The sequence below is a fragment of the Labrus mixtus genome, chromosome 8, assembly GCF_963584025.1.
Source record: "Labrus mixtus chromosome 8, fLabMix1.1, whole genome shotgun sequence".
Taxonomy (NCBI): Eukaryota; Metazoa; Chordata; class Actinopteri; order Labriformes; family Labridae; genus Labrus; species Labrus mixtus.
The window spans coordinates 3,165,403-3,191,378 of NC_083619.1; the positions used below are offsets into that span (position 1 = coordinate 3,165,403).

The following is a 25,976-nucleotide window of genomic DNA, read 5'->3' on the forward strand; positions in this document are numbered from 1 at the left end:
TACTATGTAAGCAAATGTTTAGAAGTGATTTTTGAGAAGAAACAAGAATGGGCTTGTGGAGAGCGATCAAAAGAGCAGGGCATTAGAGAGAGACAGAGAGATCAGAATATTAGAAAAAGAAAACATTGAGATGAAGAAGAAATTAATTTGATTTGACAAACCCAATAAGATAAAAGAGGGAAGACTTATCAGCATTCTATCTATTAAAAGACCAAAAATGGTTTGCAATATGAAACTTCTGACTGGCTGTGTAAGGCCTGTTTCCTGAGGAGAGTGAAGGGCTCACCATGAGTAGCAGTAAATATGAAGAGTCTTTGAGGCAGGAAGGAGTTAAAACAGATCTGTGTGTTTGCAGGGCCCCACTCCACCCCGCCTCATTAGGTGGAGTTTGAACCCTCAAAGTTTAAAGTTATTGTTTAATTTGTCCAGAGTTCAAGTGCAATGCACCCAGAAACATGTCCACTACCCAGCTCCTCTTGAACTTCAACCCCAGAGAGACTCGCTCTGCTCTTATCAATAGATTAAGTTGAGGGGGGAAAAAAACGTGTTTTTAAGCAGTTATCCTGTTAACCAACTGCTAGTAAGAAAAGCAGGAGTGATAAGGACGGTCAGCTCTCTGATAACTCCACTTGGAAGAAGAGCATCCCCGTCAGAGTTTCGGACCTCTAATTCAGAAAAACATTCCCTGGTAGATCTTCAGAAAGCACTCGAAAGCTTTTACCCAGGAGAAGCATCATGTTGAGTAAAGATCTTCCAGACATCGAGGTAAACTGCTCTTTGTTTATTTCATTTAGTTTTTAGCACTTTTTATGTTTTTTTGTAAATAGCTTGTGTACTATCAACAAGTGGCATATACATTCATGTGTTAGCTCTACCTCAGATTTAACAATATTCATCTGAAAAACAGATCATTAGAGTTTCAAGCTGTTGTAATATAGACACAAAGTTATACACTTTCTAAATATTTAGCCTTATTCAATGATTCCTCTTGTTAATCACTGACTGAAGAGGGTTTAATGTTGTTTTATTAAGATGTATATCTGTACTCTTGTGTCAGGATTTTACTGTTAAATAGCATTTTAAAGGACGTCTCAATTGTTGGAAAGACCAGTGACAAAGTCTCTATAAATGAGATCCATATAATATTTCAATATTAAAGATTTCAGACGAGTTTTTACATGTCTAAATATGATTGTTAAATTCTAGTCCCCAACTCTTTACATTAATCTGAGTCCCACATATGTGTTTGTATACTGAGTTGCACTAAGGAGTGGATTTGACACTAAAATTTTGCAGACAGCTGATAGAGACCAATATATATTTATACAAATATTGTTAACCTTTCTTTATCCAGGTTAGCCCTAATGACATCAGAGATCTCTGTTTCAAGGAAGACCTGGCAAAGAATAGCAGCAATACACAGTTTCAACAACAAAAACACTCAAACACATACAGTACACATTTCATAATCATCAGTTAAAAGAGCTGCATACAGAAAGTTTGGATTCAAGATTTTCAGGGTAATTAAGTTGTTCAAAGCACAAAAAAGTTGCACAAAGTCCAACATATGAAGGATGTGGATTTCATCCTTCAGAATTAAAAAGAGGAAAAGGTAGTCCGGTCGTTCCTAGGATAGCTTTGTAAATGAAGATATTCAAATGTCTGAGCCGAGTAAAGCAGTCCAGTTGACTTTATGAAGAACAATACAGTTCATAATATACACAGCAGAGTACGCAAACCCTTTTCTTTCTTCAACAACACTTACTTCCACCATGTTACAGCAGTAGGGATTATAAGAAATCAAATCCATGTTATGTAGTCGTAATACAGCTTTATGGTCTTGTGCAACAAAGCATGTGATTTGTTGTACAACCTGTAGATAAGTGACGCATGGTCCGAGCGAAGGTATGAGTCTGCACATGTAGAGACGGAGCAATAGATCAGAAAACTCTGTACTGAACTCTCTTATATGTTGTGATTCTGTGAATAATGGATTGGAAGTGTCTAAAAATGTAAATTCTGGTTGGCCTTTTTTGTTTTGGATTTTGAAAATTTCAAAAAATCAGAGAATCGAAAAAGACCAAGTACTTTGATTTTTCTGTTGTATCTTTTATCACAAGAAGTACACTGACTTACACAAGTCTTCATAATGTAACTTTAGAATAACCTACACACTACAGATATTTTTGACTGTTAGGGTAATTAGGAAGTCCTCGAGGTTGACTGGGTTGGGTTGCAACATCTAAAAACTGATTTTTATGATGTTTTGATCCAAATAATAAAAATTGTATTATTATTTGAATATGATTTGATATGTGTTTTAGGTTTTACTCTGTTCAGCACTTTGGCCAGCCTCGGTTGTTTTAAATGTCCTAATAATGTTGACTTAACTTATTACCAGGACCTAGATACCGCTATCATTAATACCCTAAAGTGCGTCAGTAAATATGGCTTGATCCATTCAGGACAGAGAAGAGGGAGGTCATCCCCCCGGTGGTGGAATGAACTTCTAAACTCCATTGGATCTGCAGAGTCCCTCTGCACCTTTAAGAAAAAGCTAAAGACCCAGCTCTTTCATGAATACCTACTAACTTAATGATGATGGTCTCCATATTATTGATGATGATGATGGTAATGACGATGGTTTTTGTTTGATAACGACGACTTATAAGATGGTTTCTATACTGATTAGAGCTCTCAAGAACTGCCGTCAATGTTGTGCTTTGCCTCTGGTCACTTCCTGTCAGCACCTGTGTGTCCAGTCAGACTCAAAGCTGATCGTTTGCTCTTACTGATATTGTTCTCTTTTTTCTAGATCCTTGCTTGTACGTCGCTTTGGATAAAAGCGTCTGATAAGTGAATTGTAGAATTGTAGAATTCAGTGGACTTATTCATGAATACACAACTTGCTCTTTTAATGGATATTTTCATGCAGCTATGCAGCAGGTCACATAACCTTAGTGCAATGACTTGACAGCCCACCATTATCTTATCACCTTGACCCCGACCTTCCAAACAAGCAAATTTCCCAGAATGTTCCATAGCTTCAATGTTTTTGGCAGCAGGTGTGTGTGTGTGCACGTGTAAATGGATGGTAAATGGACTTGAGCTTATATAGCGCTTTTCTAGTCTTCCAACTACTCAAAGCGCTTTTACACCACATGTCACACCCACCCATTCACACCCTTTCACACACTGATGGTAGTGATCACTATGTAGTATCATCCATCAGAAGTAACTAATCCCATTCATACACCACCACTGAAGCAGCGGGAGCAATTCAGGGTTAAGTGTCTTGCCCAAGGACACATCAGACATGTTGCTCAGCTGGGGATCGAACCCTCAACCTTCCGGTTGAGAGGCGACGACTCTACCTACTCTACGTGTGTGTATGTGTGTGTGTTCTGGGACACATGTAGTTTCCAAGCTGAATGAAGCACAAGCAAGAATTTCCATTTATACTTTCTTAAGACAAAAAAATGCAATTAATAAAACTTTAAATAGACAGTTCTTTAATCCTGACATTCCTAGATCCTGCTTAATCATTTATTCACAAATGTTATGTCACAAAACATGTCAAAGCTATTGTGACAGAAAAGGGCTTTGACTTTCTGAGATAGTAGGATTTCTGCAGATTTTTTGGTTTTTAAAAAGGCAGTGTCTGAATAACTTTGTGGCATTCTTAAAATCTGCTTTCAGGAGCAGCTAACTCATGGTAACTTAACAATGTGTTTCAATGTGTTGACCCATTTTATTTTATTGCATACAGAGCATCCTGGCTCTGAATCCCAGGGTGAAGACTCATGCTCAGATCATGTCCACAGAAAACAAGAAGAAAGAAAAGAAACACTGGAAGAGAAACCCTGAGCGAGGCTGTGATGTAAGATAATCAACACTCTCAAACCGGCACATCTTGGCTAAATGTCGGCAGCATTTTTTTTGCCAAAAGCACTCGTTTAATTGTGTCATCCTCTTTGTCTGTCACCCACCAAGTTTTGTTTTCATGTGTCCTTGTTTCCTTTCATTTTTTGTCATTAATGTTTTTCTTTCTTTCTTCCTTTTTTTTTAATTTCAGTCTTGTGTTAAATTAGAGAACAACTTTGATGATATCAAACATACCACCCTGAGTGAGCGTGGAGCTCTACGAGAAGCACTGAGGTGAGTCAATATTTTTAATGAATCGTTTTTGTATACATTATGTGGGGGTATTTTTTCAAAGCACAAATGTCACTCATAACATAATTTTAACCCCAATCTCACAAGCTCACTTTCTCATATTAAGGATAAAAGTCATCAGCATAGAGAACTCCTATTATTAGCAGATCAAATGTGATAAGTTGCACCAACAGGAAGGATTAGTAAAAGTAGATCAGATCTGAACTGCATATGAGAATACATTGAATTTGCCATGGATTAAAGTCATACAAGCAGCTGGCTAAAAGAAGCATGGCTATATAAACCACACCACCATTTTGGTTCAGAGTGAAGAGGCAGCATTTGTTCGACTGTCATTAAACTTGGCACAGACGTTAATAATTCTCAGATTATCTGAATCAGGTCTCTAGAATCCTCTGAAGAGTTCTTTATGGTTTTCCTAGAGGTGAGTTTTAGTAAGATACATTCAAAAGTACTATTTGAATTTCCATGAGAGCTTAGGACTGGTGATATGATCTCAAATCAATATCACGATTAATTGAACATTTTACTTCGATTACGATTAATGAACGATTATTTGTTTTTTGCCCTCATAGTTCACTGACGAGGTCTCTGCTGTAAATATGCTAAACTATTAAAGCTGGGATATGTTTTCTAAGGACAGAGTGCATATCTGATGAACTATTTTGTGGTTATTTATTGAATATATCAAACTGAAATCAAAGCATCGCTTGAAATGAAAACGACACATTTTAGTTTTAAAGTAGAAATTAACTTCTCTGAAACAGAAGAAAATAAATAACTTTCATTTCTTGCAAACAGTTTTTCCTCAGTGTTTACATTTGACTTATTTTTGTTTGGTGTCGTCTTCCCGAAAGACAAAATGTGACATTGCTTCCATGTCGAGGATTGGACGTGTTGTCACTTGACTCTGCCCTGAAAATAATTGACATGGGCAAGATTACATCGATTAGAAGTTCTGAATGTCGGTTTCGATTAATTTTTGATTAATTTCCCAGCCCTAACTGGCACTCACATTCATGTCAACCTCAAAATGATTTGTGATCCGTTTGCTGTTCATGGCCATTCTATGTTTTGGATCTATAATGTTCATATTTCACTTCGGTTACCGCTTGATTACAAACCAAAAACAACTAAACTAATGACATCACCCTTTGCCTTAGCTGCACTTATTTCAAATGCTAACGAGCAAATGTTGGTATATAATACATTCAGACTGAAATGGGGATCATTGTAAACTAAAGTTTGTATCTGCTGTCATTGAGTCAAAGCAACAAGAGAGACAGCGTGTGTCAATACTGCTGTATTGTTTTTGAACATGTTTGATTTGAATGTCTTCAAATGATGTTTGCTGCTGTTTTGGACCAGAAAAGATTTTCTTTCTTTTTTAAAAGTTTTTCACATTTTGGCTAAACCCTCAAATGAAAGTCAAATCTGTGTTTAGGTGTCTTAAATGTGCGGATGCTCCTTGTCAGAAGAGTTGCCCTACTAACCTGGACATTAAGTCATTTATCACAAGCATCTCTAATAAGGTATTGTAAAAAATATATATACATATAAACGCATTTATGCAAACATTCTTGAATGCTGGTTCAATGATTTTAGGGAATAGCTCAGAGGAAGTTAGAAAACAAACAATGAATGAAGAGTAGTCAAATATGAAGAAAGGTGTAAGTGCTATTTCATCATTCATGTTTGTGTATCTGTGTGTGTACTAGAACTACTATGGAGCAGCGCGGGCGATCCTCTCTGACAACCCCTTGGGCTTGACTTGTGGAATGGTTTGTCCCACATCAGAGCTGTGTGTGGGGGGCTGCAACTTATACGCTTCAGAGGAGGGACCTATTAACATCGGAGGGTTACAGCAGTTTGCTACCGAGGTAAAACATTTACAGCTCCCGAGCTATTCTGAATGAAACATTTAATAAGCTGTCTCACTTGTGTCTTTTATCTACATAATTGTCATATAACAATAACATTAACCATTCAACGGCTCTAAAATTGTGAAGCCTTTACAGGTGAGTTCTGGCTTAAAACTTGATCAATCAATCAATCAATCAACTTTTATTTGTATAGCGTCAACTCATAACAAGTGTTATCTCGAGACACTTTACAAGAAGCAGGTAAAATACCTTACTCATTGTCTGTTAACATTACAAAAGAGCAGGTAAAAGACCTTACTCATTGTTATGTTACAAAAAGCAGGTAAAGGACCTTACTTATTGCTATGTTACAAAGATCCGGCCTATCCATCATGAGCACTTTAGCAAAGCAGCAAAAGTTACAGTGGTAAGAAAAAACTGCCTTATTAAAAGGCAGAAATCTTCGGCCGGATCCCCGGCTCATGACGAAACAGTCTTCACAGGACTAGACTGTGCTGGGCTTGGAAAGGGATAGGGGGAGAGATGGGATAAGATGCAGGAAGAGGGATAGAGAGCAAGGGGGTGGGGGGAGGTAGACCGTCCATCAGCAATCCGGTGGGGAGGGGAGGGGGTGTGGGGGGTTGTTCTGGCAGGCCGCCAACCCACGATCCGGTGGGGAGGGGGTAGTGGTGGGGTGGGGGTTGTTCTGGCAAGCCGTCAACCGATGATCTTGAGGAGCCTAGGGGAGCTCAAGAGCTCCCAGGAAAGTAGGTGGTTAGTGACTGAGATTTATAGATAGATACATGCAGTAATATGATGTACTGTATATGCAGAGAGAGAGAGAGAGAGAGAGAGAGAGGAGCTCAAGGTGCCAGTTCCCCCGGTAGTCTAAGCCTATAGCAGCATAACTAAGAGCTGGTCTACACCAGCACCAGCCCTAACTATAAGATTTATCAAAAAGGAAAGTTTTAAGTCTAATCTTAAAAATACAGACTGTGTCTGCCTCCCGGACCCCGGCTGGAAGGCGGTTCCAGAGGAGAGGAGCCCGATAACTGAAGGCTTTACCCCCCATAGTACACTTGGAGACTGTAGGTACCACCAGCAGGCCTGCACTCCGGGACCGCAACGCTCTCGAGGGACAGTACGGCACTAGTAGCTCCTTCAGGTAAGATGGTGCCTGGCCATTTAGAGCTTTGTAGGTGAGAAGAAGGATCTTGAATTCTATTCTAGACTGTATAGGGAGCCAGTGCAGAGAAGCCAGGACAGGAGTGATGTGGTCCCATTTCCTGGTTCTGGTCAGTACACGAGCTGCAGCATTCTGGACCCGTTGAAGAGTCTTTAGAGATTTGCCAGAGCACCCTGACAAAAGAGAGTTACAATAATCCAGTCTGGAGGTGATGAATCATTCGGTTTTTATTAAGGTGAATGTTAATGTGAAACTGTCATTATTAAAGGCTTTATATGTGATTTTTCACATTTAAATATAATATAAATCAAGTATATCCTCTGAAAATAACTCTGTGAGTCATGACTGTCTACAATGGGTGTAACACCAGAGTCCCACTGTCTGTGATGTTTTCAGAGTTTTCAGAGTCCTATCTTCACTTTGTTTACATCGTCGGGACGGCCGGCTGACTCCTCCCCTCATGTATAAAAGTTGTTTAATTGAGGGACTAGAGAAAAGAAGAATAACATACTGTACTCACTGCTTAACTGTGTTTCTAGATCACGCTCATTTCAGGTAAATTTACATGCAGTGTGAAGATACGAGCATAATAAAGATCACTAGCATTAGCATGCTAACACAAAAATGCAGCTCAAGTTGTTTTGGTTTCATGCTGGTGTTCAAGGGCGACATCTGCTGGATCAAAAAATCACATATAAAGCCATTAAGGAAATAAAACATTGACCAAATCCTTTTAATTTAAGATATGTATTTAATGTTTTTCATGTATGTTGTCTGAGCCTATAGGTCTGTGTTTTCTAGATTTCTTATTGTTTTCACCTGGCTGCAAACCAAATGTCCCCTCTGGGACAATAAAGTTGAGGTTGAAGTAAACTAATTATTTTGTGTGTGTTTTGTCTTCTTAGGTGTTTAGTAAGATGGGCATCCCTCAAGTCAGAAATCCTGAACTCCCACCAGCCAATGAAATGCCAGAATCTTACCACTCATCGATAGCTCTGATTGGTTGTGGTCCAGCGTCAGTCAGCTGTGCCTCCTTCCTGGCTCGTCTTGGATACGATAATATCACCGTATTTGAGAAGCAGAAGTACATTGGAGGACTAAGGTATCAGCATCCAACTGTAAATAAAATCATACCAGAGAATGTGAACTGGCTCCAGGTTTCTGCTGTGAATCTGACCCTTACCTTAGACCTTGTTCTGAGCTGAGCGCTTAAAGATTATACATCATAGATCACAGTTTGTTCAGTGTCCTCTTCTCTGCCACCACTGTGAATGAGACAACGAGGCAATGCACGGGGCGTTTAGATGCAAAGTTTTTAAAACTATTTTTATTTTATTTTATAGTCATCATCAGCAACAACATCAAAGAGAATATCAGTATTATCTGTTACAATACCGCTTCAAGGTTTGTTTATTTTCTACTAAAAGTCTCCATTACAAACGGTAACGGGGAGATCAGGGATGACGTCATGCTCTTTGCACTCTTTTTTTTCACCCTCATCAACCGCAGCTTCCCAGCTGTTTTCTGTTTGTTTAATCATATCCATTAACTCACACCGACACCAACTAGCCTCATCCAGTCAGAACAAAAAAATTAAACATGACCTTAAGTAACATGACGGATCGTTTCATATCATCATAACCAACGTTACCAACAGCAACAATATCACTGAATGAAGAGGTGTTTATAATGACCTGGGTCTTTAGCTTATACTTAAAGGTGGAGGAGGGCCTTATTGTGATTGGAGTACCAGGCGCATTTCATTGACAGAGTGACTGTAGTGGGCGGGAGGTAGTGTGTACCTGGGAGGAGAGTCAAGGGTTTTTGTTAAGACCAGTGGTTGAAGACCAGTCCCATAGCTGTGTTCTGGATCTTCTGCAGAGGTTTGGATGTGCATGCAGGCCTGCCAGTAGAGATATTGTCATGAACGGTAACTCCTCAAGAAGGAGCAGCAAGTCTTAGCTGCAAGTTTAACACTTTCTTTATTATCTAGCCCACATGTAGCTGTTATGTTGCTAACTCCGATACAACACTGATGACGTCACAATTGCCTCTATGGTGGCCTAAGGGCATCAAATCATGACAGATGTAGTTTAGTATTTTAGTGGAATTAGCCCTTTACGTTACCCGAAACCCACAAGGGAGCAGTTAAATCCCAAAACTTTAACAGAAAGCAAAACAATGCAGAATCTAATTAAAATAAAGCATGTTAAACCATTGATGCCGTATTGTTTGCATAGCAGAGGTATGAAAAAACATGGGAGTGGATCATTGCACCAAGTGAAGAGGTGTTTATTGAAAAGAGAAGGGGACTGAGCACTAAACCTTGAGGCACCCTTGTGAATAAGTTGTAGGTTTTGGACACTTCTCCTTACTCTGAAAGATATCCGTGACAAGTATGACATGAACCAGCGGGGGGGTCGATCCTGAGACATCAAGCTCAGAGAGAGTGAAGTGAGGATTTGGAGGTTCACTGTGTCAAAGGCAAAGAAAAGATCTAGCAGTAATAGTAACTGTCTGTTACTGATAGTACAGCAGTATCGGTAGAGTAAAGGGGTATAGGTAAAACTTGTCTGTAGGCTTCAACCTTGGTTGGGTTGAGGGGCGGGGTGACCTGAGCTTGCTTGATAACATTTGACACAGCGAAGAGTTGTTGATGCAAGTGGCTTTGGGTTAAGTGTATGGAAAATGGTACGTGAAGAGGTTTGATGGAATTGGTTCCAGCAGACTAGTAGTTGGCTAAGAGTCCAGTAGAAGCTTGAAGACTTTGTCCTTTATTAGATGTGACTATAAAATGCCTTCTCAAAAATGAAACAAGTTGGTGCGGTAGGAAATCAAGGCGGTAGGAGGCAAGATATAAGAAACTGTATCCCTTTTGAGATTGCAATTCTGCAACAGCGCAGTAACATAGCTCCACCTTCATAATGCTTTTGTACTACATAGATTCCTCTATGGGGTAATATTCCAGTGTGTGGTTATACATGAAGTGGCATGAAGTTACAGGGACTGCCTTGAATGGGCAATAATTAAAGTGTTATTTCTACACAAATATACACTTGTACAAAAAAGGAAAATTCAACATTAAAAATGTATTTTCCCTCCTGCAGCACAGCAGAAATCCCTCAGTTCCGGCTTCCCTATGAGGTTGTCCAGTTTGAAATAAACCTGATGAAGGACTTGGGGGTCAAGGTAAGGCCCCAAAGGTTTTTTTTAAAGTGCATTAAGTGTTCATGCTGCAAAATACTGAAATTAATTTTTCCAAAATAAAAGTTAAGGCATGAGGTTTGCTCTTGGGTGTTAAAATTTAATTATGATAAGATACATGTTAAATGTATCATAAGTACCATTTTTGAAAGAAAGCTAGCAAAGACAAATGATTATAGTTTCATCATGGTGTTGAATATATACATGATAATGTGATGTTTCTAGAGCATCCTGAACATGCCATAATGATCTTATGAAATGTGTTTCTTTGTGGATATTCCAGGTTCAATGCGAGAAGGGTCTAGGTATCAATGGGATGACCTTGACCTCCCTGAAGGAGGAAGGATTTAAGGCTGTTTTCCTTGGGATTGGTGAGCTTGAATAATGATATAAATACACAGTCCAATCAATACATTTTTATTTGTATAGCGTCAACTCATAACAAGTGTTATCTCGAAACACTTTACAAAAAGCAGGTAAAAGACCTTACTCTTTGTCTGTTAATATTACAAAAGAGCAGGTAAAAAGACCTTACTCATTGTTATGTTACAAAAAGCAGGTAAAAGACCTTACTTATTGTTATGTTACAAAAGAGCAGGTAAAAGACCTTACTCATTGTTATGTTACAAAAAAGCAGGTAAAAGACCTTACTTATTGCTATGTTACAAAGATCCGGCCTATCCATCATGAGCACTTTAGCAAAGCAGCAAAAGTTACAGTGGTAAGAAAAAACTGTCTTATTAAAAGGCAGAAATCTTCGGCCGGATCCCCGGCTCATGACGAAACAGTCTTCACAGGACTAGACTGCGCCGGGCTTGGAAAGGGATAGGGGGAGAGATGGGATAAGATGCAGGAAGAGGGATAGGGAGCAAGGGGGTGGGGGGAGGCAAGCCTTTGAACTCTAAGGCACTTTATTTCAGTAAACATGTGAGAAACCTTGTTTTAAAGTTTCTAAAAATGTTTTGCATTTGTGTGTCTCCAGGTCTCCCTCAGGCCAACAGGGCCAAGATCTTCGATGGTTTAACCATGGATCAAGGTTTCTTCACCTCCAAAGACTTTCTGCCCATGGTGGCCTTAGCCAGCAAGAAAGGTACTGATGTGAACGAACACAAACAAGCTAAACAAATGCTAAACATGCACACTCTCACCCCATGCATGGTAAGAAAGGGAAAGTTCGTTTTTTCTTTTCTTTTTTTTTGATGGGGTTTTACTAATAATTACTAATTACTATGTACAATATATAAGTCAGTACTGACCTTGTTTGGAGAGGGTGGAATGGCCAGAGTTTCTACACAGAGCTAAGCTATGTGTCACTGGCCCCGGTCAAAGTCCAGATTACACTGAGCTAAAATGACATCAACACTATTCATGTCACGAAGACCCCATTTCAAGTCTTCAATGATAATTTTTCTGAAGAGGATTGTGTAAAACCCACAGCAAATAATGAAGCTGAACTCTTGATAATAGCACTACAGACACTACTTTATAAGTATACTGTTGTAATGTGAGTATGATAAATAACTAGGTTATTAGTTTGAGTTTGAGTATGGGTTTTCCTATTTTCTGGTTGCACTTGAACGTCACTCGTTTTACCCTTGATTGCAGCACGTTGCCATCTCGTTTACATTCTGCTACCATTCTATATAAAGAGTGAATATATGGACATAAAGTTGTCGACTGGTTCTTCTTAGGAGTAGAAGTTATAACATATACCATACAACCTAACTTCATAAAACCCAAAATGTTAGGCTACTTTAATTCAGTAAATCTAAAGGGGAGTAGTGGGCTCAGTGGGTTTAGAGCTAAATATGTTTAAGTATACAGTATAAGGTTTATAAGATCATCATGTCAGAGACAATCTCTCAGACCGAGTCTCTCCATCTCACTCTGTCTAGGTATGTGTCAGTGTCGCTCTTCCCTCCCAGAGATGAGAGGCGTGGTGATCGTTCTTGGGGCCGGGGACACTGCGTTTGACTGTGCCACCTCAGCTCTTCGCTGTGGAGCCAAAAGAGTCTATGTGTGTTTCAGGAAGGGATTCACCAACATCAGGGCTGTTCCTGAGGAGGTACAGCTAAGGGTTTTAATTGACAGATACTGTATATAGATAAATGCATATATAGAGTGCTTAAAAACATGGGCTTTATTCTGTCAGATGGAGTTGGCCAAGGAGGAAAAGTGCGAGTTCCTGCCATTCCTTTCTCCTCGCGAGGTCATCATGAAAAATGGTCATGTTGCAGGATTACAGTTCTGTCGCACTGAGCAGACTGAGGGAGGTGACTGGTTGGAGGATGAGGACCAAGTAGTCAGGCTGAAGGCTGATTACATCATTAGTGCCTTTGGGTCAATACTCAACGAGCCGCAAGGTGATTCACAAATTATCTGTTGAGTAAATGAGCAACAGTGTCTGCAGTTGTTTGTTTTCACACTGTAGTGTATTTGTATGTATTTATGCATGTAGGTATGGATAGATGGATGGATGGATGGATGGATGGATGGATGGATGATGGATGGTGGGATGGATGGATGATTGATGTATGGATGTATGTATAGATGGATGTATTGATGTATGTATGTATGTATGTATGGATGGATGTATGGATGTATGTATGGATGGATGGATGGATGTATGTATGGATGGATGGATGGATGGATGGATGGATGATGGATGGATGAATGGATGTGTGGATGGATGGTTGGATGGATGGATGGATGTATGTATGTATGTATGTATGTATGGATGGATGGATGGTTGGATGGATGGATGGATGGTTGGATGGATGGATGGATGGATGTATGTATGGATGGATGGGTGAATGTATGTATGGATGTATGGATGTATGGATGGATGGATGAATGGATGTATTGATGTATGTATGGATGTATGTATGTATGTATGGATGGATGTATGTATGGATGTATGTATGTATAGATGTATGGATGTATGGATGATGTATTGATGGATGTATGGATGGATGGATGTATGTATGTATGTATTGATGTATGTATGGATGGATGATGTATTGATGTATGTATGTATGTATGTATGTATGTATAGATGTATGTATGGATGGATGATGTATTGATGTATGTATGTATGTATGTATGTATAGATGTATGTATGGATGGATGGATGATGGATGGGTGGATGGATGTATGTATGTATGTATGTATGTATAGATGTATGTATGGATGGATGATGTATTGATGTATGTATGTATGTATGGATGGATGATGTATGATGTATGTATGGATGGCTGGATGGATGGATGATGGATGTATGGATGTATGTATGGATGGTTGGGTAATGCCTGCTTCAGATGAACTATTTATTTATGTTTTTCTACATTGATTTTTTTTAGCTTCAGTTCATGAAAACAGGAGAACTATCGTATACTGTGTATAATTCAAATGACATTGACCTCCAGTTTTTGCTGAAAACACAACTGGTCCAAATGTAACAAACACGTGTACTCATGCAAATTAAAATTCATATCTTAGTGACTGAGGCCATGGCTCCTGTCAAGCTGAACCGCTGGGGTACTCCAGAGGTGAACACAGACACAATGCAGACCAGTGAGCCCTGGGTGTTTGCAGGAGGAGACATTGCTGGTTTGGCAAACACCACAGTGGAATCAGTGAATGATGGCAAGCAGGCCTCTTGGCATCTTCACAGATACATACAGGTACAATCATCTCTACTTAGATCTACTACATCGCTCATCCTGTAGCATATACACGTTTTATGTTTAAAAAAAGGCAAACTTGTACATTCACAAGGTTGGACCAAGGGAGGTCGAAGTTAAACATTTCTGTGACAGATCCTCAAAGCTGGCAAATAAACCATTTATTTACTTTTGGAAATGCCTGGTCTTTTCCACATAGAGAAAAAAAAGAGTCTAATTTTGCTTTGGAGAAGAGCTAGATATTACACATAGGAGGGTTAATCACAATGCTATTAAGGTCTGATTAAGGTCAGCATCTTCCTGCAACCGCAGTGATGGGAAAAAAGCGACATAACTGTGTGTTTGAATGGATCATTTCACTTTTAAAAACAGCTCAGTTGACAAGTCAAAAGTTATATGCAACTTGTGTCAAATGGAGGTAAAATATCACCAAAGTACTTTGAGCCTATAAGATTAGCATACAGGCTAGCAAATTAGACTGATTCCAGCAGTCAACAACATCTTCAAAGCCAGATGAGCACCTTTTGGACCTGTTGATTAAACTAAATCAAATAATTTAATGACAGCGCTTGCTAAATGGGTGGCAACTTACTGCAGGCCCTCCATGTTAGATTAAAAATGGATGCTTCAGTCAACGTCTAAGGCAGGGACCCTTTGGGACACAGAGTGTTTACCAGATTAGTGAGGAGGAAATACTTTTATGATCCTATTATTTGATTCCATGATATCATCAATCTTTGGGATGTAAGTCACCAAAAGCCATCGTCAGTCAGCACATTTTTGTCTAGTTTTGAGGATGTTTTTTTTTTTAATATATATTCTGCAGCTAGCTGATCCATAGAGAAGAGTTAGTGTAGTTTCTTCTGGTATGTACAGGTTTTTGTCGTTAGCAGAGGGTTACAATGTTACAGTCCCCACTTGTAGCTGCATGTGTAAATAGCGTTTAAATGTTATTTACTTGTTTTCCACTTTGGAATTGCTGATTTTGCACAAAACTGCGTATATCTGTCTGAATTAATTGTGTTTAAAATCTAAGGACAAAGTGTCTTGACATTGGTTTTAACACAGTTTAAGTACACCCACAGGTCTGAGTAATGAGCCAAAGAGTCGGACTGAAAAATACAAAACAATTACTTATTTTGAGAAAATGTTTTGATGTCATTTAAATGATGGACTTTTCTCTTCTCTTACTGTAGTCCCTGCATGGACAGACAGTGGACCAGGTTCCTAAGCTGCCGTTGTTCTACAGCGCTATAGATCAGGTGGACATCAGCGTTGAAGTTTGTGGAATAAAGTTTCCAAACCCATTTGGCCTGGCATCTGCCCCACCCACCACCAGTACAGCTATGATCAGGAGAGCTTTTGAACAAGGCTGGGGCTTCGCTCTGACCAAAACATTCGGGCTGGATAAGGTATAGTTCACACAAACATACATAGATGCACACTAACAAAGTCAGCACCAAGCCTGCACAAAGAGTAGTCACAACAGGAACAAACAACAATTAGGAGATGACCCAATCCAAATACTGTAGGTAATGAGACATTGAAAGAACAGCATGAGATATTTAATTTCATCTTTTTTTTCATAAAGCAAATATTGCCCCTAGTTGGTTAAAGTTGTTTGTGTGGATGTGGGCAACAAGAAGCAAATCTTACAGGGTTTTTTTTTTTTTGTGTTAGGTATACTTAGGAAAGGGAAAGATGTCCAGGAAAGATGTTGAGAATGCCTTAATAATTGTTTTGAGTTTTATGAACATGTTTACTTCGAAATCAAATTAATAAGGCAATAAACTCTGCAGACAAACATCTCTTAGAAGTTCTGCGAGACAGCTGTGAAGCAGACGACATGAACAAAAACTAAAACTATGGCAAACAACCAAAGGACAAACTGTACAACAAATAAACAAGAGCTACCATAAAGACAGACTTTAGACACAACATAGATTGTTACAGACTATATCTAAATAACAGCAGCTAACCATGAAAGGAAACATCCAACAAACGTAAAAAAAAAGGTTTAAAGGGATACTTCACCCATTTGCATTAATCTTTGTATCATTAGAAACCTGGTAGTATTTTTGAATGGTCGTGCATCCCGCCCTTATTTTCCCCTGAGAGGGAAATCTTTGTATTTCTGAGTCTGAAAAGAAGCTTCCAGTGACGCAAAAATCGTCATATTGCGTCACTGGAAACTGTTGTGGTTAGCAGGGTGAAACTACAACGCTAGTTCCTCATATTTTTGACTACTGAAGCTACAGACCAATCACAGATCAGTGGGTGGGACCTCACTCCCAGAATCAAAACTTAACGTCCGCCATATTGCTTGGAAGCTATGCTAACAGGCTCTATGGAGAAAGCTGATAATGGCGAAACTAGCCGGCGAGATGGCTGCTGCCGACAGGCCCGTCTTGTGTTTTGGCTGCTGCAGCCGCTGGCCACCGGGACCACCGCTGGCCACCGCTAGCCGCCACTAGCCGCCGGGGCTGCTAGTGCTTTTAGCCAGTTTAGCTAAAGAATGTCAAACACAATGTTGTAAAGCCAAATAATTTGATTTATTTGTCCAACAAAAAGTCCAATCCCGCACTTTCCAATTCCTCTATTTATTGCGAATTTACAAGATTAATGCTGTAAGGTAATTTCAGCTGAAATACATTTGTTTCAGCTGAAGGGAACCTCATTTACTCGCTCTATGAGTAAGATGTTTACATTACTGGAAGCATGCCTGCTGATATGAATGAAATAGAGCTTGATTCTGATTCCGTCTAGCCAAAAAAGATTCAAGATATTTGTTTGTCACATTACATTGGGGCAGTGACATGCAATGTCTGTTCCTCAAGGCCATCAAGTACAACTCTAAGATACAGACATGTAGAAATATAATAATATGTATCTGTGTGCATCATGTATATGGTACAGTCACTATTCCATATTGTGTTATCTTGATGAGGTACCATTCGAGTAAAAAGACACTTGATTGCTAAGCTCTTCCATTTTTTAAAAACCACTTATGTCAATCTAAGTAATCTGTCTCTGCAGGACCTGGTGACCAATGTGTCCCCTCGTATTGTGCGTGGAACCACCTCAGGTCATGTGTTTGGACCAGGCCAAGGCTCCTTCCTCAACATTGAGCTCATCAGTGAGAAGACAGCAGCCTACTGGTGTCAGTCAGTAGAAGAGCTAAAGAAAGACTTCCCCAATAATGTGAGTATATTTTACCATCAACCTATTTGTTTCTCAGTGGACATGGTTCTCCATTTACAAAGAACATGAAAAGCAGGAGTTTGTCAAATATGTTCATGTTACCTCAAAAGGCTGCAGGTGTTTCTAAATCCCTTTCAAATGGCCGGAAAATGACTTTTCAATGTCCGGGTGGACCGCATGTGAGAAAGCAAAGTCAAATCTGTTCACCCTGACTTTTCTCCCAGCAACCCCTGGAAGTGGTGGAGTATTTTGAGTTGTGAGAGTGTGTTCAGATCCGATAATCTCACGCTTCAATGTACTTTTGTGAAAGGCAATCCTTGAAAATTTCAAGACGAGGATATCCCGATATTATCCTGAAAATGTGAGGAGTTAGATCTGCCTATGGTAGTGGTTACCAATGAGCAGTGACACTCTTAGCATTGTTTCTTCAAACATCAAAGTCAGATGCCCCCATAGCTTTTGTCAAAGTCATATTAGATGGATGAAGGGAAAGACCAATATATGTTTTTGACACTCTCTTATGTCTCCAAGAAATCTGAAAACTAGCTCTGCCTTGTCTCTCTGTCAGGTGGTGATCTCCAGTATAATGTGCAGTTACAACAAGGAAGACTGGACAATACTGGCCAAGATGGCGGAGGTGAGTGAAATGTCTAATCCTCACAGAAACTCTTAACATAATTTACAGAATATAACAATTAGGTAATTATTATTAGAACATACAGAGATTTAAACTGTGGTTTGGGAACATGTCAAATCCAATCATTTGTGTGTTTAGAAATCAGGAGCAGATGCACTGGAGCTGAACCTGTCATGTCCTCATGGGATGGGCGAGAGAGGAATGGGATTGGCTTGTGGACAGGTAGATACACACACACACACACACACACACACACACACACATTGACAGTACATGCCCATCTTGCTTTTCATAGGCATATTATATACATCATCATACTCTATATTAATTATAGTACTGCATGATTTACCCCCTGATGTGGTACATTATAGAGGCCACCATCTAGTGAAGCTTTCCAAAATTGCTAAATGCTGTTTATGTTTCTTAATCGTTAGGACCCTGTGTTGGTGCGTAACATCTGTCGCTGGGTGCGTGAAGCCATTTCCATTCCGTTTTTTGCCAAATTGACACCAAACGTTACCAATATTGTTGACATTGCAAAGGCTGCTCATGAAGGTAATTTTTTTAATTCCATTATTAAAAAACTGTTTTTTTGACATTGTAATTACCTGATTTGTTTTTAGAACATGTGTGGGTTGTTGTTATTGTTGAGTTTATTTTGCAGGTGGAGCAGACGGTGTAACAGCCACCAACACAGTCTCAGGTATGATGGGACTGAAGGCCGATGGCTCCCCCTGGCCTGGTGTTGGAAAGGGCAAACGCACCACGTATGGAGGGGTGTCTGGTGAGGACACACACTAACACATACACAATCCCTTGTAATTGTAAATAACTAGTACAGTAGTTATGGACGGGTACTTCCAGGGGTTAACTATTGCACTCGTGCAACTTTATTAAGATTTACATTAGAGACTCTCAGTCTGGTGAATACCTACACCTTTTGTTTCTTAGTCAGACTTTCTTTTGATGATGATGTATAAACTCCAAGCAAAATCTGAGACAATCCTTATAAACCAAACCTTAAAACCCTCCAATCAGAGGCACAAACGACGGACAGGATGAATGCATTTTCAAAGGCTAAATGGTACAAGTCAGGATGTGTACATTTATTACAGTCTGACAAAGAAATAAGACATACTGTCAGTGTTGACAGATGTACGATATTTTCTGTATTTGTACCATAATGTTGCCCTCTATATGAACAATAATTGCAGAAAAGGCCAAATGTATGCTAAAAGCTGCAGTACGATATTGCTGTATTTTCCATCTGGCAAGATTGCATACTGTTCACAAAAATCCTTACACAGATTCAACCGGGATATGAAATGCACAATTATAAAAGAGTTTTACAAAAAGCTGTTTCTTCGATGGTTAACCAGTATTTATGTTTTCAAATTGTATTGGACTACAACTACAGCCTGAAATGTTGGAGACCTAGTGAGACTTTTGGTGTCAGATTTGTTGGTAACATGAGAAGACACTCTATCATCCTTAAATAAATAAATTGAAGTTACTAATAAATTACACTTTAAGCAGATTCTAGTGAGATGCTAGACCAAAAAGCTTACTCTGACCATGTGTGCAGGTAACGCCATCAGACCTATCGCTCTCAGAGCAGTATCGGCCATCGGCAGAGCTATTCCTGGTTTCCCAGTTTTGGCCACTGGAGGTATCGACTCAGCTGAGAGTGGACTACAGTTTCTTCATGCCGGGGCCTCAGTGTTACAGGTAACTTTGTAACTTTGTAACAGCAGGGTGAGGCTGGTGTGATGTGTTGAGTAGCATATCATTAATTGATGAATACATTTTGTTTGAAAATGAGACTTTAATCTTAATTAAGTTTCAGTAGTAGGTATAAACAGAAGGTTTTTAAAATGGGAAGTTCTGAGAGCTCCTCTCTCTCAGGTTCATACAAACCACTGTTACTCAAAAAGTAAGTGCATGCAGTATTACAAAAGACACTAATGTGGGTTTCATCCCGGAGCAGATTGAGGATAGAAGCAGTGAGAATCTAAGGTCTTTAATACAAATAGACCAATAATATATATTATGATCAGAGATCTATTATTATTAATATAAGGATTGAAAGCTATATACTTCATCAGAAAACAAGCAAACACAACCTTTGTTTGGTTTAATAATGTGTTTTTATATCTGTTGATTTCCTTGTGTCTGATTACCAAAGGTGTGCAGTGCAGTACAGAATCAGGACTTCACAGTGATTGAGGATTACTGTGTGGGTAAGTAACTGACTTTCTCCTCTATTGTGACACCAGTACCCTGATATCCTCCTCATATACCTTTATATCCATAGCCTAAAGAGTCAAATATCAACTGTTCATGCTCTCAGCCCTCCAGATGTATCTCTACTTTAGATAGAAGATATTGAGACTATATAACGATACCATTTGGATGAACATGTGTGTTCAGGTCTGAAGACCTTGTTGTACCTGAAGAGTCTGGAGCTGAAGGACTGGGATGGTCAATCTCCTCCAACAGTGAAACATCAAAAAGGAAAACCAGTGCCAAGAATTGAAGATCTCGTTGGAAAGGTACACAGAACAATTAGTTTTTTATCGACCAGTACAGCTTCTTTGTACAGGTAGACCACTTGGGATTAGAGAAGGAGACACTGGATCAGACCTGAGAAAACACCTGTGTCAAATGATGAAGACATACTTTATTTATTACCTTTCAATGCTATAAGTTATACCTCATAGTTGGATGTGCAAACAACTCCTTTAAAACATTATTCTCTGAAGTTAAATTCAATTTCCTATTAGACCAAAGACCTGTAATGTTTTCTTTCTCATAATAATTATTAAACTCTGGTGCTGGTGGTGCAGTGGTTAGTGCGCGCACCCCATGTATGGAGGCTGTAGTCCTTCAAGTGGGTGGCCCAGGTTCAAATCCGACCTGTGGCTTATTTCCCGCATGTCATTCCCCTCTCTCTCTCTCCCTGATTTATGACTCTATCCACTGTCCCATCTCTCGAATAAAGGCACAAAAAGCCAAAAATTACATCTTTAAAAAAATAATAATAATAATTTAACTAATTATTTGTATCTGCAGTCATACTGAAATTATGTGTGTGTGTGTGTGTGCTTGTGTTTACATAGAGCCTCCCTAGCTTTGGTCCGTACCTTCTAGAGAAGAAGGAGGCCGTTGCAGAGTACAAGAAGCAGCTCAGAGATGCTGATCAAACTGATGAAGCTGAAGACACCATCAGCAGAATCAGCACTCAGCGTCCCACAAAACCTGTTCCTGCTGTCAAGGTATGAAACACACAAAGACACGCACAACATCCTCTTCTGTGAATCAAGTATTAAATCAGGAAAGTGTCTTGTTTCTTTACGTATACCACGTTTGTGTGTGTGTGTGTGTGTTTGCTAATGTTTATGTTTCTACTGTAGGACGTCATTGCCAGAGCGCTGCGCTACATTGGAGCATACCAGGAACTTGACAACATAGAGCAGGTACCCATTTGTCTCTTTTTTGTATAGCCATTTTATAATTTAATATACAATATAAATATACTGTTTATTAAGTCAGGTTAGGTGTGTGAGGCAAAACTTGCTTTAAATGGAGATTGATAGTTGGTCATTGCCTGGCTTTGTTTGGGCTGAGCACTTACAGTAAGTTTCCCTTCTGAGCATCAGTAGGAGACGTCAGCTGATGATTGCCCACTGAAATTCAAGCAAGGCAGGTTCAGGCTTGTAAAAATAAGAAAAAGCCGTTTCAGTTGTGGTTCTTGGGTACATAGGTCCATAAGGTGCACTGCAGCTCTCACTGTGTTAAGACCGAATTGGGTAAAGACCAGCTAGTCAACTGAGCCAGGACATCTGTTCCTACTGCCCTCGCCTTCATTTCCTCTTGTCACCTGGAACAAATGTCATTATTTCCAAAACCTGGAAATTCAATAAGTTTTCCCATTGAGCAACAACCCCCTCATGCAATCATGGTTACTGCTCCTAAAGATTTTATGTATATGATAGCTGCCCACAGACGCCATAATGCAAGACATGATCAACGCAATGGTGTTTTTTGTTTACTCACTGTTTGATGATCTACTCTGGTCCCAGTTGTCTTGACAGATTATTAAAGACTGTCGCGGTTTACGTTTAACTGGTAAGACTGACTTTTGCATAGACAAAATCAAAAACCCCGCAAACAAAGAATTTCCTAAACAAATAGGCTTTTACAAAGAAATCAAACCAGTGGGTAAGTGGAGAAAATGACTAACCCTGCCTTTAAGCTGGGCCAAACTTCTCTACCGTCGCTACGTTTGGCTAGAGCTGCGGGTCATTTCTCAATTCTATTGCTGATATACCTGTCAGCTACCTTTAACACAGTTACCATCAAATCCTCCTATCTACGCTCTGTGAACTTCACAGGATCTGCCCTCTGCTGTTTCATGTCCGACATCTTAAGGAGATCTTTTAGCAGAGTGTCTTGAAAGGGCACAGTTTATCCCCAGGGGTACCTCAAGGGTTAGTGCTCAGTCCCCTTCTCTTCTCCATAGACACCACCTCACTTGGCTTATCATTCCACTGCTGTGCTGACGATACCTACCATTCCTGCCAGATGACATTACAGTCTCAGCTTTCGTAAAGTCTTGCTGATATGACTAAATGTATGAATGCCCCATTCAATTCAACCTCTCAAAGTCTGCTCTAAAGGGACCCATGTCCCTTGCTAGACTCCTCTCCTCTGTCGCCCCCTGGTGGTGGATTGAGTACCAAACTCGATTCGATCTGCAAAGGTCCTTTGCACCTTTAAGAAAAAATCTAAAGACCGAGCTCTGTCATTAACACCAACACACTTAATGATCTTGTTGATGTTGGTAATGACCATGATGATATTTAGGATGGTTTGATGCTGATTAGAAATCTCAAGAGCGATGTTGTTGATGACAATATATTAACTTTGATTGTTTAAAAAAGTGCTGTGCCTCTGTGCTCTGCCTCACAGACCCTCTGTCTGTGTCCTCGGACTTAAAGCTGTTTCTTTGCACCTACTGACGTTGTTTCCTCCTCTCTAGATATTCAGATATTATATATTATTTATTATATTCGATATTCAGCCACAAATTTGCACAGCTCTGGAGAACCCCCTATATTGTTATTACATATTTACCACTGTCATCACTGTTTTTGCAAACTTACATCTCTTACCTCCAGTAAGTATTTTTACATTCAGTTGACAAGCCTGAATAAATGTTCAGGAATGTTAAGTTAAATCCTTGATGTATAAATCTCTTCTTATTCTTATTTTTTTTATACTTTAAGTGCTTATTCACTATTTATCTATTCTTATATTGTTTTATTTGCTCTGATAACATGCTGCTGTAACATCACAATTCCCCAGTTTGGGATCAATAAAGTAATTCTATTCTATTCTATTCTATTCTATATATTAACTTTGATTATTTAAAAAAGTGCTGTGCCTCTGTGCAAAGCCTGTCAGACCCTGTTTCTTATCGGACTTAAAGCTGTTTGTTTGCACCTACTGACGTTGTTTCCTCTTCTCTAGTTCCTTGCTTGTGTTGTTCTTACTCTCTGATGTATGTTGCTTTGAAAAAAAGCATCTGCTAAGTGAATTGTGGAATTGTAGAAGCCAATAGGAAATCTTGGCAGTGATTTCATACTATGTGATGTTGTTGACATCTTGATTGATCTTTAATATTTGATATGTGAAGTTTTAAAGGCTTTATATGCAATTTCTTCCAGCAGATGTTGCCCTTGAGCACCAGCATGAAACCAAAACAACTTGAATTGCCCCCCGGGGACAAATAAAGTTTTTGGAATTTATATTGAATTTGAACTGGCGCTGCATTGTTGTGTTAGCATGCTAATGCTAGCGATCTTTATTTTGCTCGTATCTTCACACTGCATGTAAATTTACCTGAAATGAGCGTGATCTAGAAACACAGTTAATCAATGAGTACAGTATGTTATTCTTCTTTTCTCTAGTTCCTCAATTAAACAACTTTTATACACGAGGGGAGGAGTCAACCAGCCATCCGGGCGATGTAAACAAACTGAAGATAGGACTCTGAAAACTCTGAAAACATCACAGACAGTGGGACTCGGGTGTTACACCCATTGTAGACAGTCATGACTCACAGTTATTTTCAGAGGATATACTTGATTTATATTACATTCAAGTGTGAAAAATCGTGTATAAAGACTTTAATGTGAGACACATCTTAATTCAGCAGACTAAATGCAGCCTCTCCTAAAGACAGCTTTTACCATCTATAATGTCACAGTTTGAATAAGTATATAAAGCACTAACCTTTTACTTTCATACATAAGCAAACAGACCTTTAGAAATATTTCAGGAATGTAACTGGGACTTTTCATAAAGAGGCCGCTGTAATGATCTTACCAAGAAAAAGAGTGTAAAAAACATTTATTTTGTCAAATAAGGAAATGGAAATGTACAAAGAATGATTCTCTCTAAGCTCGTAAAAATCACGCCCCCCCCTCCTCCCTGTGTCCCCAGGTCCAGGCTCTGATAGATGAAGAAATGTGCATCAACTGTGGTAAATGTTACATGACCTGCAATGACTCTGGATACCAGGTATGTCTGTCTGTTAGATAAAGACATTTCTCTCTGTAATTATTCCTCTCACCATTTACAAGATGTAACTGGTGTCATATTGTGTTTTTCCAGGCTATAGAATTCGACCCAGAAACCCACCTTCCCATTGTGACTGACAGCTGTACGGGCTGCACTCTGTGCCTCAGTGTTTGCCCGATCATAGACTGCATCAAAATGGTTACCAGGACAACGCCTTATACACCTAAGAGGGGTGTGCCAATAAGTCCTGTCTACTAAAGGAAACACCAAAATGTAATCACCACATTTGTGATCGTGGAGATCAGATATTAGATTTTATGTAATGAAAAGTGAATCTTCCTAATGATCTTTGAGTCATAAGAAAAATGGCTGTAAACATTATAAACATGCATTTAAATTATTATTGATTGTGTAAAATATGTGAAAGAGATTGGACAATGACATCCACTATTTTTTATTTACCTGCTAGAGAAGGAAGGTAACTGATATGTGTTGATTTTGGTAAACTGTAAATTGACTGCACTGATCCACCCATCTGGATCAAACAAACCTCATTTACTGTCAGTCACACACACACTCACACACACACACACACACACACACACACACGTTAATGGCTATGCCTTTATGGGAAATTTGACTTTGACTTGTAAACTGCCAGAGATTTGAAATTGAACAGTTTTACAGACAACACTACATATAGCACTGAGAAATGAAATGGGTTAATTGCCTTTTTATGAATCTGTGAATCTGTTGTTGATTGATAAATAAATCTAACAGAAAGGGCTTTATAAGTTGCTGGTTTTGGCATTGTTGTTATCCCTGTATAACCACTTTTTGTTTAATGTAATGATGGACACTTGTTTCAATTAAATGTGCATTTAATTGTATTATATAGAGGGAAATGTATCTTTGATTGATCTATGATTCAAATAAAGTTTTGATATTCAGAAGCAAACATCTTTACACTGGAGCACAAACTAAATCATACTTGGAGGGAACAGTACGAACAGGAGGTCACTGGAAGGTCATGTCCTGTCACATCTCAGACATTGTAGATTATGCTAAAATGAAATTGATGGATTTTAATTTTATAAATTGTTCTGACCTTCTAGTAAAAGGGTTTGTCTTACTTCTGGACAATAGTGGTGGAAGTATTCAGATCTTTAATTGACATTTATGAATACCTTAAGTGTACTTCAGTAAACAGAGCAGTGCTTTATGTCCGCAGTTACTCTACACTTTACAGAACACCATCATTCTATTAATAGCATTCATTTTGCTTTTGCTGATGAAATTACAAAAGAAATCACAATTCTGCTGTTAAATTTCTGGCTCCAGTTATTTGAAAGAGCTTTTAGTTCAGATTTTTGCCAAAGATTCATTGAACTCTCCATTCATACTCCACTTATTCCTCAACACATTAACATGCCTGTCATATG

General features: G+C 39.1%; 1 protein-coding gene across 1 annotated transcript; it reads left to right on the forward strand.

Annotated features, from left to right (window-relative positions):
* The first annotated feature begins 449 nt into the window (after positions 1–449).
* On the forward strand, positions 450–25,492 carry dpydb (dihydropyrimidine dehydrogenase b). Its single transcript, XM_061043851.1, has 25 exons — positions 450–765; positions 3,770–3,880; positions 4,076–4,158; positions 5,621–5,708; positions 5,895–6,056; positions 8,130–8,326; positions 10,332–10,413; positions 10,712–10,799; positions 11,411–11,518; positions 12,324–12,493; positions 12,581–12,791; positions 13,927–14,111; positions 15,308–15,523; positions 17,148–17,312; positions 17,881–17,949; positions 18,088–18,171; positions 18,384–18,504; positions 18,614–18,733; positions 19,535–19,677; positions 20,135–20,189; positions 20,380–20,501; positions 21,069–21,224; positions 21,363–21,425; positions 24,457–24,534; positions 24,628–25,492. Exons 1-25 carry the CDS (start codon positions 736–738, stop codon positions 24,790–24,792), a joined length of 3,072 nt encoding a protein of 1,023 aa, XP_060899834.1. The 5' UTR covers positions 450–735; the 3' UTR covers positions 24,793–25,492.
* Positions 25,493–25,976: the final 484 nt, after the last annotated feature.